General features: G+C 43.0%; 1 protein-coding gene across 12 annotated transcripts in view; it reads left to right on the forward strand.

Annotated features, from left to right (window-relative positions):
- KDM2B (lysine demethylase 2B) overlaps window positions 1-13,097 on the forward strand; it is a 103,239-nt gene that overhangs the window by 38,047 nt on the left and 52,095 nt on the right. For all 12 annotated transcript variants that reach the window (XM_042828819.1, XM_042828812.1, XM_042828814.1 and 9 more), the window contains one exon: window positions 8,179-8,294. In XM_042828819.1, coding sequence (XP_042684753.1) covers window positions 8,179-8,294 — 116 coding nt within the window. The remainder of the gene's footprint in view (window positions 1-8,178; window positions 8,295-13,097) is intronic.

The following is a 13,097-nucleotide window of genomic DNA, read 5'->3' on the forward strand; positions in this document are numbered from 1 at the left end:
TTGAGAATCTAGGATCAGCAGTAGATCCAGTAAATCCTTGAAACTACAAAGCAGTTGCACAAGAATGGGAGTTATTCTTTCAGAAGGCATAATTATAGTGCTCACCAGGGCCTCGGGGTATTTCCCTCTGCATCACTGCCTTCGTCTTTTCAGGATTAGGCTTAAACCAGTTAATTTCTACCTATGCTCCTAACCCTGGAAAGCTCTGAGAGGCATGATCACAGCTGTGGAATCAAGGAGAAAATTGTCCAAGTATTATCAGCATAGTGAGTCACTGTGGGTCAAGGTGCACCTTGCAGTATTTTAGGAGGCCCTCCCAGCTATGGGCTTGGGGGAAGTTAAGCTGGGATTCTGAGGGATGCTGAGTCTGTTGCCTTGCATAGGACCCAAGCTGCACATTTCATGGCACTGTAGGGCTCTTCCCAACAAGTGATGCGCTGTTGCAAGCTCTCACCTCCTACTTTACCAGTTCCCACTGATGAGTCAAGGATGATCAACGCTGGTAAAGTCTGCAGTAAAGTGGTAATTTAACGAAGAATGTGGCCTTTTCTGTTAGTATAATCTAAACTGATGTCAACATTTAATTGCCAGTTGACAAATATACTGCTTTCTGACGTGCTGAGGATTGTAGCCAGACTAATGTTCAAGATGTGAGAGCAGTTGAGAGATCAAGAGGAGAAGGAAGCAAGAGTTACTATATGTGTTAGCACAATTTTTTTTTCCCTGTAGAAATCTGGTTTGTTTTCCTAGGATGGGAGATCACTTGTCCTTGTTAATAAAGACATTAGTAAAGAATGCTGTGGCCCTAGGCTGTGAGCACTGTGTATGTTATCACAAGAAATATTTAATCCTTCAAATGGCTCAGTGTTCAACATGGATGAAATGTGGGGAAGGTAAAGCATCTTGCTGTGAGGTAGTGTACAGTGGATGCTGCATATCTGATCCATCTGCCAACCAGAAGGGGCATTTATAGAGTGCTTCTCTTTTGAGGTGTAAACTGTGATGTTCCCAAAGAGGAAGAGCGTAATCTCAGTGTGCAGCTGTTGTCTCAGCAGGGGCACACAACAGTGTCATCAGTCACAAGTGTAGAGCTTGTCCAGAGTTGTTTGTGCTGTTAGCTGTACAGGGAGTGTGTTCAGCGATGGTTTGCACTGGGGATGTGCAAGTGAGAGCACTTGGGTACTCTGAGGTGTAAACTATGGAGACAGCATTCAGGTGTCTCTGATGGCTGTGTGAGGGGCAGGCTGAGCTGGCCTTTGGGCAGCATCCCCCTGATTTCTGCCACTCAGGATTACTGGAAGCACTTTCTCTGGCTTGTATGCAGCCACTTGTTCTTCACTTAGATGATGACTGCTGCTTCTCTGCAGCCTGCTAGAAAAGCACTGCTCACTAAGTCAGGGCAGATGTGTTAGCCTGCTCTTGAATGCTTTTAGTGCTTGTCCTTTTGCTTTGAAAGTAAATAGCTTTCCTCTTTTATGCCACCAAATGACTTCAGTGGACCCTGTTCTCTCCCTACTTCTTACCCTTTATCTTCTCCAGTCCCCATGCCCTGTAAACCACCTTTTGCTTCTTTCCTTGTGCTTTTTTTTTTTTCTTCTGAGTTGTTTGTTATTAAAGTGGTGCTTTATGTGTGGAATTCTCTTCTCATCTTGTTTCTCAGAATACCATATTCATTCCTCTTGTGTTCTTCTAAACTTGGCTCCCAAGCTCAAAATTAAGCTTAACCAAAATGAAAAAAGTCATCCTTTTTCAATCCAGGTGCTCTTTTATCTGTTGTTTTGATGGTAAGTGTTCAGGGATCTGATGGGGTATCGTCTGTGTTGTCCTCTACGGGCAAGATATTGCAGTGGCATGAGATATGCTAAGGTCATTTGTTTCTTTCTAAGAAAAAATTCCATAAATGTTCTGAAACACTCCACTATACAAGCCATTGTGAGCTGTTTGGCTCGTCCTTACACCTGTAGGTAGCAGCCCAAGCGAGATGCCATCCGTGGTGCAGGAAGTCACTGCACACTTCCAAGAACTGAATGATGTGCTGCTATTAGACCTTGTCGAAGACTTCTGCAGCACTGATTTATGAGCCTTTCCCATGATCAAAATCTGGAGAAGATAACCTGCTGGCAGCTGGCATGGTGTGCCTCTCTGCTTTCTCTTAAGCTTCTCTCTGGTGTGGCTGCACGTTTCTCTTACAAAAGCTGTGCTTCACCTTGGAGTTTGGCAGTCCTCCATGGGGGAGAAAAGCCGTTTGTGTTGCTTTACTTTTAATGTTCTTTATAATGTGCCGTGGGGCCTTGCACATGGAAAGATGCTATTAAAATCTCTTAATTTCTTGAGAGATGAAAAATGAGCCACAGTCGAGCAAAATATTCTCATTGTTCTGTGATGATTGTTATGGTAACTTGAGAGTGCTCCAAACTTCTGGTTTTCAGTCAAATGCAGAAATAATGGCTTTTCTTGGAAGAATGTTTTTTGGGAAGGAAAACGAACAGAAAGGGATGTTCTGTGCTAGACTGTAGGCAGCAAGCAGCAAGGATGCAGAGCGCTGCAGATACGGCATCAGCGGTTATCAGCACGGTTCTGCCTGCTGTAAGAGCGCGGGTCCAAGTGGCCTCTGCTATGCCAGCCAGTATTTGATGGATTATTGTGTAATGGGGCCAGAAGGTAGCACGCAGTCTTTCTATCAAGGAGGATGTTGGGCTATTAAAATCTGACTGGTAAATATTTCTTTGCAGGGAGTTGTGCTAGGGCTGTGTAACTGCCTGGCTATTTTCGGTTGCTGTTTGCTTTTTCCATCTCAGGGGCTTCCCCTGACATTAATGGAAGCTCCATGCCTGGAACCTGTGGGGATCGAGCGATGGGGATCAGTGAAGAGCATCACAGAGGAGAGTTTTTGCCTCGATTGTCTGCTTTCAGATAGAAGGTGACAGCATAACATTGAATTTTAGTTCTGTTCTTCTGCAGTGCTCTGCCTGATTCCCATCAAACTGTGTAAGATTGAGAATTGCTGAGTTACCTACATTGCTGGGGACAAATTAAGTTTTTACTCTTAAAAGGTAAACGTGGCATTTCCTAGTTATACTTGGTTGTGGATGCCATTATGACTCAACCATTTGTTTTGAACGGAGAGAAATAACATCTCGCTTGCTGGCAGTGTCCACTGGAAGGTCATCTCTTGTCACTTTGGTTTTTCTTTTTGAGACTTGACTGTTTCAGCTTTTCCAGACCAAGCTGCTATAGAATTGTAGGAAAATGTGTATGCTTTCTATGTTATAAAGCAAAATACCTGTTCAGTTTCTGCTGGAAGCAGATGTACCGTAGGTTTGCCTTGGAGCTGGTAGTCAATTTGCCCCATAGCTTTACTTGTTAATAATCTTTTTTATTATTCACAGATGGATAATTGCATTCTTGAAGGTGCAGTAGGAATTTGCAGTCCTCTGAAATCATCTAACAAATTTGCAATATTTAATGATCCTTGTTTGATAAAATTCATAAGATAATGAGATTGTATCTTTCTCTTAGCTGTTCAGAAAAGGTTTTTTTTTACTGTTAATTTTACCTTCTTGATTTACTGGAGATGATAACATCTAAATATTCAAGCCTTTCATAGCAGCAGTGGAACAATTTGTAACTGTAGAGCAGCTGAGGGTATTTCAGAGTCTCGCCAATAAAATTCCTGCTCAGCGCTGGTTTTGCTTCATAATCTAGGATTATTTTGAGAAGGGAGAAATGCTCATTAATCACCAAGAACTGAAATAAAAAAGATAACTTCAGAAAGAAACCCAAGTGGGCAAATCCCACCGTGCCACAAACGGCACGGAGCTGCACCAGCATCACCGACCTGCGGGGAGCAGCGCTGCCTCCGTGTGCGCGGCGCCTCTGCCAGGGGAGGGCTGGCCTTGCCGTGATGAGCAGCGCTGCTGGTGAGGCAGGCCGGCTGAAACCGATCACCTCTGAGGAAGTTTTCTATTTATTGATCGATCCCCGAGGCCACACAGCCTCTGTGTGTCTCTCTCATCTGTATGATTTAGTAGTAGCTTTAGATAATGTTCAGCAGGTGCTTTTGTTTGTCTTTCAACCAGAAAGGAACGATGTCTCGACTTCTGGATTTTTTTCTATCTTTTCTCCTTTTCTTCTGTTACTATGCCAGTGTTGGGTTGGTTGGTTGGTTGGTTTTCTTTTTCAGCGTTAAGTATAAAATTACACTTGTGGTATGTTATTGTGTTGCAGCCCCTCCACATTTTTTTTGTTTGTTTTTTGAGAGAACATGGCTGTCTTTCAGAGCGTTACCAAGGTGAGAAGTTATTCACCTCTTGCCTCACAACAACCCGTGGAACACCCAGGGCTGTGCAGCAGAGTGTACCAGAGTTTATGTAAACAGCAGAAAGCAATGGCTGAGGGAGAATTGGTGCCCCTCTTCAGGTGCAGGCGGGGTGCACGGGTGCGGATGATGGTAAAGCAATCCCAGTGGCCTTCATTTCTGCCTCATGGATATGTGCACCTTCTTTGGAGGTCTCTCTCTTTACAAACCACTACAGCTGGGAGGCTTCCAACATGGGTGTTTTTGTTCTCTGTGGTCACAATGAACATTCATCCTCCTCACGATTTGAGCTCTGCTTGCGTCTAATCTGTAGAAATTAATTGAATGTGCCATCCAAGTTTATCTCTTCCCAGAGCTCATTTCCACAAAATAATGTGTGGAAAGTGTTTCCTGAAAGTGTGGCTTGTGGAAAGTGTTTCCTGCTTTCTGCTTGTCTCTTTCCTCCTGCTTCTGTTTTTCTGGTATTGGTGTCTTCAGTTTTTCTCTGTACACACTCTTGTTAATATTAGAACAGACTTTTTTTCCTTGTAGCTTCTGTGCCAGTCTTCCTGTGTTTTTCTACATTGTCAGTTCATCTTTTTTAGACTAATCTTGCACGTAGTGTCCTGCGTCCCTGGAACACACCTTTCCATGTTTGTGTCTCTGCAGTTTTAATATTCCGTGTTCCTCAGGCAAGCTGAAACTATTTTGGGATGCAGTGTGACTGCAGAACGCTCTGCAGCTGAGTGGCCAAGATCCAGGTGACAGCTCTGCCAGGGCTGTGCCCTCCCTGTGGCAGCAAGTGAGCTGCTGGAGATCCGGCGTGTCCCTGGAACCCATGTGGAATGGGGGGCACCCAAATATTGTCCTTACTCATCTCCGAGCCACACGTGGAAATTGTTTTGCTCTGCTTTGGATAGAGGTAGGGAACTTGACTTCCGAGGTTTTTATGGTCACTGGCTTTCTGTGGGTTGCTTGATGTCTGGTTTATTTTTAATCTATTTCCTAACCCGAGTGGATTTCAGTGCTTTGTTGTTGAGAAGTATGTCATTAAGGAACAGGTCTTTCTGTCTTATTATTGGAAATATGTGTATCTCAAAGGGCCTTAGTTCAGAAGGTAGGCATTTACATCTGTCGATTGAAGTGCTCACTGTTTGTTAATGAGTAGCTATCTGTTTTATAAACATAAATAGGGAATTAATTATTATCTGCAGAACCAGATGTTGTGTGAAGTATTTTAGGGAAGTCCTTTAGTTTGCATCTCTTCTAGCTTTCCAGTAACAACACTGAAGCTCCATTTGTGTTAGATAATCATTCTGTTGAGGAACTGCCATGTTTGGGACCCCATTTTTTGGAGCATTGGCTCATGGCATCATTGGCTCATGTTTCTCTTGGATGATGTTGAGGCTGCTACCAAGGAAGTCCAGAGGCCATTAGTACAAAGATCCTTGACATTTAATAGCACAGAGTTGAGAGGTTGGGGAGCTTGTGTTGAGACTGAAACCCAAACAGCAAGGAAAAAATGAAATCGATTGCACTCCAGTGTGGAATTTTCACTGAGGAAATATAATTTGTAGGAAGAGGCTACTGAGTGGGTTGTATTGAAAAGAGGCACTTGAAAAACAGAAGTGTGTTTTGATGGTGTTTTACTTCTTTGTAAAATGAAGAATGTTTATTTTACCTTTCACAGATGTCTAGAAAGCCAGGTTTCAGCTCAGTTAATCAGTTGCTCTTAATTGGGTTGTAATTCTTTGATAACAGACTGTATTTAGAATGATGATGAAGATTCCATGGAAATAACTTGCTGCATCTCTCAATCTGTTCGTACGCGGATTGACGTGTGCTGGTGGAGCTGCCATGGAAGCCAGTGGTGAGGGCTGCTCCATGTTGTGCTGGTAACTGGCTGCTCCTGCCCTGACCTCTGCCACCACTCAGCTGTGTAGCTGTGCACCAGGCGTTCCACTTGTTGGAGCTTCAGTTTGTTCATCTCTGGATCTGACAAACTTAATTACTGTGCCAGCGATTTTGCCACCTATCCAGTAAGTTAGCTTTGGGGACTCAGTGGCAGATACGCTTCAGTGCAGGGTTTCCATTCTTTCCCCTAAACTCCAGAAATCTTTGATTACCTGGTGGAAGCGCTAAATGACCTTGCATCTTTTTTTTACTTCCCAAAGACCAGGATCGGGATTGTCATTAATCTTGCCAGTACTTTGCTCTTAGTGCAGACTGATGTATTTCACGTGAGGGGATGAATTGCTTTAGCTGAAGTTTTTTTTTCTATGGCTGCTGAATTACCCTTAAAGGAAGGGAAAAAAAAATCCTCTCTAGTTGGTTATTCTTGATTGTCAAACATGCTGAATGGTAGCAGGGGACTCTGTAATTAGGCTAACTGGAGCAGGACAGATGTGGTAATACCTGAGGTGCCACAGCTACAAGCCACCTGTGTTTTTCTGTGCATCACGTTTATCATTGTAAATTGACTGAGCACTGGCACAGGTGGCCAAGAGGGGGCTGTGGTATCTCTGTCCCTTGAGATACACAAAAGCTGCCTGGATGCGGTCCCATGCAGCTGCAGGTGGCCTGGCTCAAGCGGGGGGTGGAGCAGATGACCTCCAGAGGTCCTGGCCAACCTCAGCCTTTCTGTGGTTTTGAAATTCAGAAAAATGCATGCAGAGTGGTGTTTGCAGGGAAAAAATTCCTGCGTTGATTTCTTTTCCTTCCTGACTCCTACTGATATGCCCTTAAATGAAAGCCCTGCCTCTGCCATCTGCTGTAGCTCAAGGACTTCTGGGATGTAGCTCGGCTGGTCCTTATGGCTTAAGGATTGTAGCAGAAGATGGCTTTTGTGGCTGCTGGCTGAAGAACCCTGTATGCTGAATGGCATTTCCCTGTTCTCTCACTGGTCTTGAAGAGGAGGGAAGCTGCCATGGCTTTAATAGAAAGTACTGCACAGTTAGAAGAAAATTGACTGCCCTCTGTGTTGCTTTGCTATCTGCTGGTTTATAAATTGTAATGCTTTTCATTAAAAAGGGGAAAAATGTAGTATCTGGTCTCTGTGGTTCCCAGATCATTAGCAGAATCAATTCTTTTTTCACTGCAGAGATCAGAGGCTACAGACTTGCATAGCCTGACCCTCAGCTCCTGACATCCCAAGCAAACAATGCAGAATCAGGAGAGCTTGTGTATGGCTGCCTGAATTGCTGTGCCTGGATTTTTGTTGTGGTAGAAAATTCTTCCCTCGCTTTGGAGCCTGGGAAAAGTGAATTTGGTCCCTTCCAGGATGGGACCAGGGCAATTTCATCAGATTGAGTAGTAGAAATGTTAAGTCTCTTAACTGGAGACTGAGAGATTTTCGGTTGCTTCAGGAAGTTGATAATAGGATATGAAACTTTCACCTCTGAAGGAGGACTGGTAATAACTTGAAATTGTTGATATCTGAGGATGTGTGCTCTGGTGCTGAAGTGAAACAAATTGAATGTGACTCAGTCCAGTTCTAGCCCTAGCCCACCACCACTGCTAACATGATTTGCAACCCTTCTGGAGGTGCCAGAAGATTGTCTAAGAGCCAAGAATGTAGAGCAGACTGAATTTACTTCTTAGTCATGGATGTGGTTGAGTCACAAGCTTGCGTGTTCTCAGTAAACACTGTAACTGTTCTGTGGATTAATAGTGCTCAATATACAGAGGGTTGTGAGACTGTATGTACATCATAAGATGCTGCCTTCTGCTATTATTAGTCTTGGTGCCATTTAACGTGTCACAGCTTTAACCTCTCATCCCCCACAGAATGGGGTTTATGGGGTTGCTAAAATGTGATGATAAATTGCTCTGTAATACTACATAGCACGAGGCATTCTCAGCTCTTTGCTTTCCCTCTCTAGGGTGGATACATGCGGTTTATACTCCAGTAGATTCTCTGGTGTTTGGTGGAAATATCCTGCATAGCTTTAATGTTCCCATGCAGCTTCGCATCTATGAAATTGAGGACAGAACAAGGGTAAGGACGCTCGATTCTCTTTTTAACTGAACAGTTCTTTGTCACTGTGACCTGTCTCTATCTTGTATTCCTTTCTGAGAAACTAGAGCTGGTGGGATCTCCATGTCAGATTGATTGAGAGGTAAACATGAAATAATGAGACTTTCAGATGCTGGCTATTTTTAGTGGCATTTACTCATCTGTTTTTCCCCTGCTTCCTACAGACACGTCCGTTCTGTATCGTCTGTTTGCCCACTGAACTTTTTAAACACATCCCCTTTTGCACAGAAGCCTATTGCCACCACAGACCTTTGTGCCTGTACTTCTGGTAATCCCCTGCTGATTGTTTGTCTTTGCACACTGGCAATAGACATCTAAGAATGGAGACCTAATGGGTCTGAGATGGTTTTGCTGTCCACAGCTGAAGTGAGAAAGCTGCAGAGAGGCTGCTTATGAAACAGCATTTTCTGTGCTTAGCAGGATTTTGTTTTACAGTCACTCAATATAGTGGAAAATGTCATGGGACAGAGGCTGGGTTGAGACATTAGACTGAAGGTTGTGATGTTCATCTGGGTGTAGCATCTGCCTCTAGAAAGGGTCCGGCGTCCTGGAGGAGCTGACCGTGCAGCCTCTGTGTTGGGAGTGAAAGTGATGCTGTTCATTGATAAACTTCAGTTCCTGGCTGAATTTCAAGTATCAGAATCCAAAGGAAGTGCCACTACTTTACTAGGCTGTTAAATAAACTGTGCAAGGCAATCAGAGCAATGTGATGCAAATTTAGATAGAGGCTTTCTGTAGCTGGCTATTGCAGTGGTGCTGATAAACCACTGGCACATGTACTAGGTGAAGTGCTCATGGAGAATGGGCTGCAAAACAGCAGGAAGCTGCAGTGCTTCATCACTAGGAAGTCTTAAAATCATACATCAGTAGTGTTCAGTGTTCACCTCTACAGGAAGGCACAATTCTGGCTCCAAGTGGGCTTTTTGCCCCAGATCATCTTCCTTTGTGTGAGAATGCCGTCGTCTGAGACACCAACATTGTTCAGGAGTGCATCTCTAGCTCAGTGCATGGAAGACTGTTGCCAGCCTCTCTGCCAGTGTTGTGTTGGGAAGGGGCTGCTCCCTGATTTTGCAGGAGGTGGCAAGGCCTGGTAATCTTCACATCACAAAGCAGTGCTGGAAGCGTTTGGTTTCCTAGAGTGATTTTAATGGGAAGAAGGAATCTTAAGTAGAAAAATGAATTCCTAGAGGAAGACAGGTAAAGGCAAATGCTGAAATTCAGAGCAGCTAGAACGGAAAGAATGTAGTGGAAAACAGGAGTGGAAATAAGGGACAGAGTAGAGTTCAGCCTGGCTTTGAGTAGATGTTCCCAAGGCAGGAATGTGAAGTATCTGGGAGTAAAGGGACTTGAACAAGAAAATGTTCTGATAGCAGAAGCTAGAAGGGACTCACCAGCTTCTTTTGCAGAATGAAGGGTGCTGAGCTGAGCTGTAGGAGCCCTTCAGAGAAAGAGCAGGAGGCCAGAGGTGGACTGGGGCTACACGAAGGTGCCAGGCACAGGAAGGTTCTTAGTGTCTGTAAATAAGAGCCAACGGTGCAGGGTACGTGTACAGCACCTCAAAGTGAAGGTGCATTGTTGTCGTGATAGATACTGGCACTGGCAACTTGAAGGGAAAAGAAACTATTTCCATTCATGTCTGTGGGGAAGATGGCAAGCAAATGCTCTTCTTCCTGATGTAGTAGAAGAGCTGACATCTTGTTCTCACTGGACTTAGCAACCCCAAGCCACACGTTTTGCTAGAGCTGGAACTGGTTAGTAGTGCTTCATGTCAGGCCTTTCTGGGGAAACTGGATGCAGCTTTGATCTCCAAAGCTTTTATAGCAGGAGGCAGATTGCCCCATTATGGTTAGGTATTTTTGTAACCTTTAGGAACCTGCCAGACAGTTAACTGAAATGCCTTTGAAAAGTCACTGGTAGCTTGATCCTATGGGAAGGTTCTCAGAGTGTGATATTTGCCTCTTTAAAAATGCCCTATCACTGATTCTTTTGAAGGAATAGTGCAACATTTGGAGATCCCAAATCAGACCTTGACTTGTTTGATTTTCTTTAAAGTCCAATGTCTTTCTTTATAATTTTCCCTTTCAAAAAATACTTCAGGGTATCAAAAAAGGCCATTGTAAGCCAACAGCCCAGAACTTCCTCAACTTTACAGTAACTATTTCAGCTCTTGTACTGTGTTGTGCTAGCAGTGTGAATTGGGCATCCTGTGCCTGTGTTTGCAGACTTGTGCTTTTAGGCAGCTTTACTGTAACAAACCTGTGTGTACAGCTGAAGAATATAAGAGTTCAAGACTGTAACAAAATATAAACCTTGCAATTAAAGTTTGATAAGAGATGGGAACGTCAGTACTATTACTTGGAAATAACACCGGCCGCCCCCCCCACAAAAAAAAAAAAAAAAAAACCAAGAAAAAACATGCAGGAATCTTAAAGGGTAAATGTTTTCAAAATAGAATTCTGGTGTGTTTTGCTTTATTTGCTTTGCCAATCACATTTTGTGATTTCTTTGTGCAAATAATTTTATTTGTCCAAATAATTTTACCCATGCACAGGCTAGGATGGCAGGCTCCATACAGTAAGCAGTTCACACAGATTTGGCAGTGTGAACGTACTGCAAATGACTTTCTCATCAGTATTGATCTTTCCATTGTGTGCAGCACAGAAGTAAATTACATGATGTGGTTGACGAAGTAATTCGCCACACTCAAATCAAAGTGTAATACAGGTGTGTTTCCCCTCTTCATTTGGCACAGAGCAATTTTATGGAGGTTTCACTGTGTTTAAACTTGCTATATAATGCTTAATCATCTTTGCTGATATTCAGAGTCATTTTTATGCTAGGTGTAGTTGTTATTGTTTTAGCAGCTAAGACAAGAATAAATACATGGTTGAAACAGTAATGCTGATTTACAGCCTGATAAAATTGCCTGGTTTATGTACTTGTCATGCTTATTCTAGCTTAATTTCTCATATCCCTGGGAGACTTCTTAAGAGGGTTATAGCCATTTTAAAATAGTTTTAAGGAGTAATAAAAAACATGTCTATTGTTGGAAACAGCTCCTAATGTGCAGTTGAGGTAAACAAATCTTCTCCAGCCTTACAGTTTGTAGAGACTCTCATTTTGCAGTCTGGCTTTCCTAGAGGCCAATTAACAGCTAGTCAAATAGGCCAAGCTGTTTAGCTCTCTGCTAGACCAGCTTGAGTACTGCAGAGCAGGCTGCCGTGCTGAGATGCATCAGCTTGGCATAGGGGTGTCACAGCTCTGTGTTGCTGAAGGGGGAGAACGTGTCAACCTGAGGCTCAACTCATCTAAATGTAACACCTTTAAAAGATTTGAACGTGCAGAGGGGCAGATACACGTAAGGTGGTCACTCACAGATGATGTTGTTTGTGCTGATCTGGTTTTGTGGAACTTAATCTGCTAACTTTAAATACTACCATAACTTATAAATAATCATGTATTGGTTTCCAAGATTCTGATTGGAGTGATGAAATACAAATAGAGTTTGTAGTCATCTTCATGGATATTGTGGAAGGGAAATAATTTCTTAAGGAAAGTCTTGCCTTGCTTGCTTGGAGTGTTTTGTTTTGGAGGGCGATACAAGTCTCTACAATTATTTCACTTTGAACTGAAGAAATGGATCATACTCCAGAGATGATTTTTCTCACTGCAGAGGAATAATTAGAGAAAATATTCAGTGGATTGTAAATTATTAATCATAGAAGTTAGATCTGGAAATGCCCATTAGACGATGGACTCGGTCTCCTTGCTGGTGGGGGATCTGATCCTCAGGCAGTGGCCATATCAGCTGCTACACTTTAAACTGAGCACAGAACTTCTTCCTTTTTTTTCTCCAAAATCAGAGTTCATTTGATCATAACTCAACAGTGGTGGAAGCGTGGACATATATGCAATACAGTTCTTATCCATTATAATTAATAAATGTCCAGAGATGTCATAAATAATGTACTCCTCTCTACTTCTCCACTAGGCAAATTTTAAAAGATTTCTGAAGCAGAGTTAGGCTTGCTGTAATGGCAGAAGCCACTGCAGGTCTTTGCACAGCGTCTCTCACCTTATCTGGCAGCTCTTCTGAAAGTTTGTGAAAGCAGAGCCTTCTTGGGCAAATGGTGAATTACAGAAGCATGGAGGGATTTGCTGTGGGTTGGAACATTGATAGCGAAGCAATTAGGAACTCAAATTGAATATTAAAGATTGATATACATAACGGGAGCACTGCATGCATTACTGCCTTGTCTTTCACATTGAATTAACATTGGTAACAACTAAATTTGGTGAAGCTCAGAATCTGTCAACAAATGTTGAGCAATGATGTCTTTAATATTCCCAGGCATGTGGCTGAAAACCTTTTGAAGGCTGAGGGGTGGAAGGCGGCTTCCTGGTTTTTGTAAGTCAATTCTTCGCAAATTTCGTTTCCTGCAGTGCTCTCTTGGAAAAATTTGAGTTCCTTTATTAGCATATATTTTAGCATGGCTAATTTCCCCTGTGTTCTGTAGTAGTGATAAGTGACTGGGTCTCTTCTTTGTGACAAATAACTAAACCGAAGGAAAGATTTTCTATTTCAAGAAGGCCCGGGGGTTAAATATGCTCACATTTAAGGGGATGCTTGTTGGTTTTTCCTTTTCCTTTTTTATTTTTCCAGTATGTTTTGTAACAAAACAAAAACAGTGCAGAGAAACACTGGAAGAGTTGCAGTTCTGCTGGATGCATGACCCGTAGCGACACGCAGTTCAGATTTGTCAG

Source organism: Centrocercus urophasianus, unplaced genomic scaffold (genome assembly GCF_019232065.1).
Source record: "Centrocercus urophasianus isolate 14NV4802_14NV808 unplaced genomic scaffold, USGS_Curo_1.0 seq_30, whole genome shotgun sequence".
Lineage (NCBI taxonomy): Eukaryota > Metazoa > Chordata > Aves > Galliformes > Phasianidae > Centrocercus > Centrocercus urophasianus.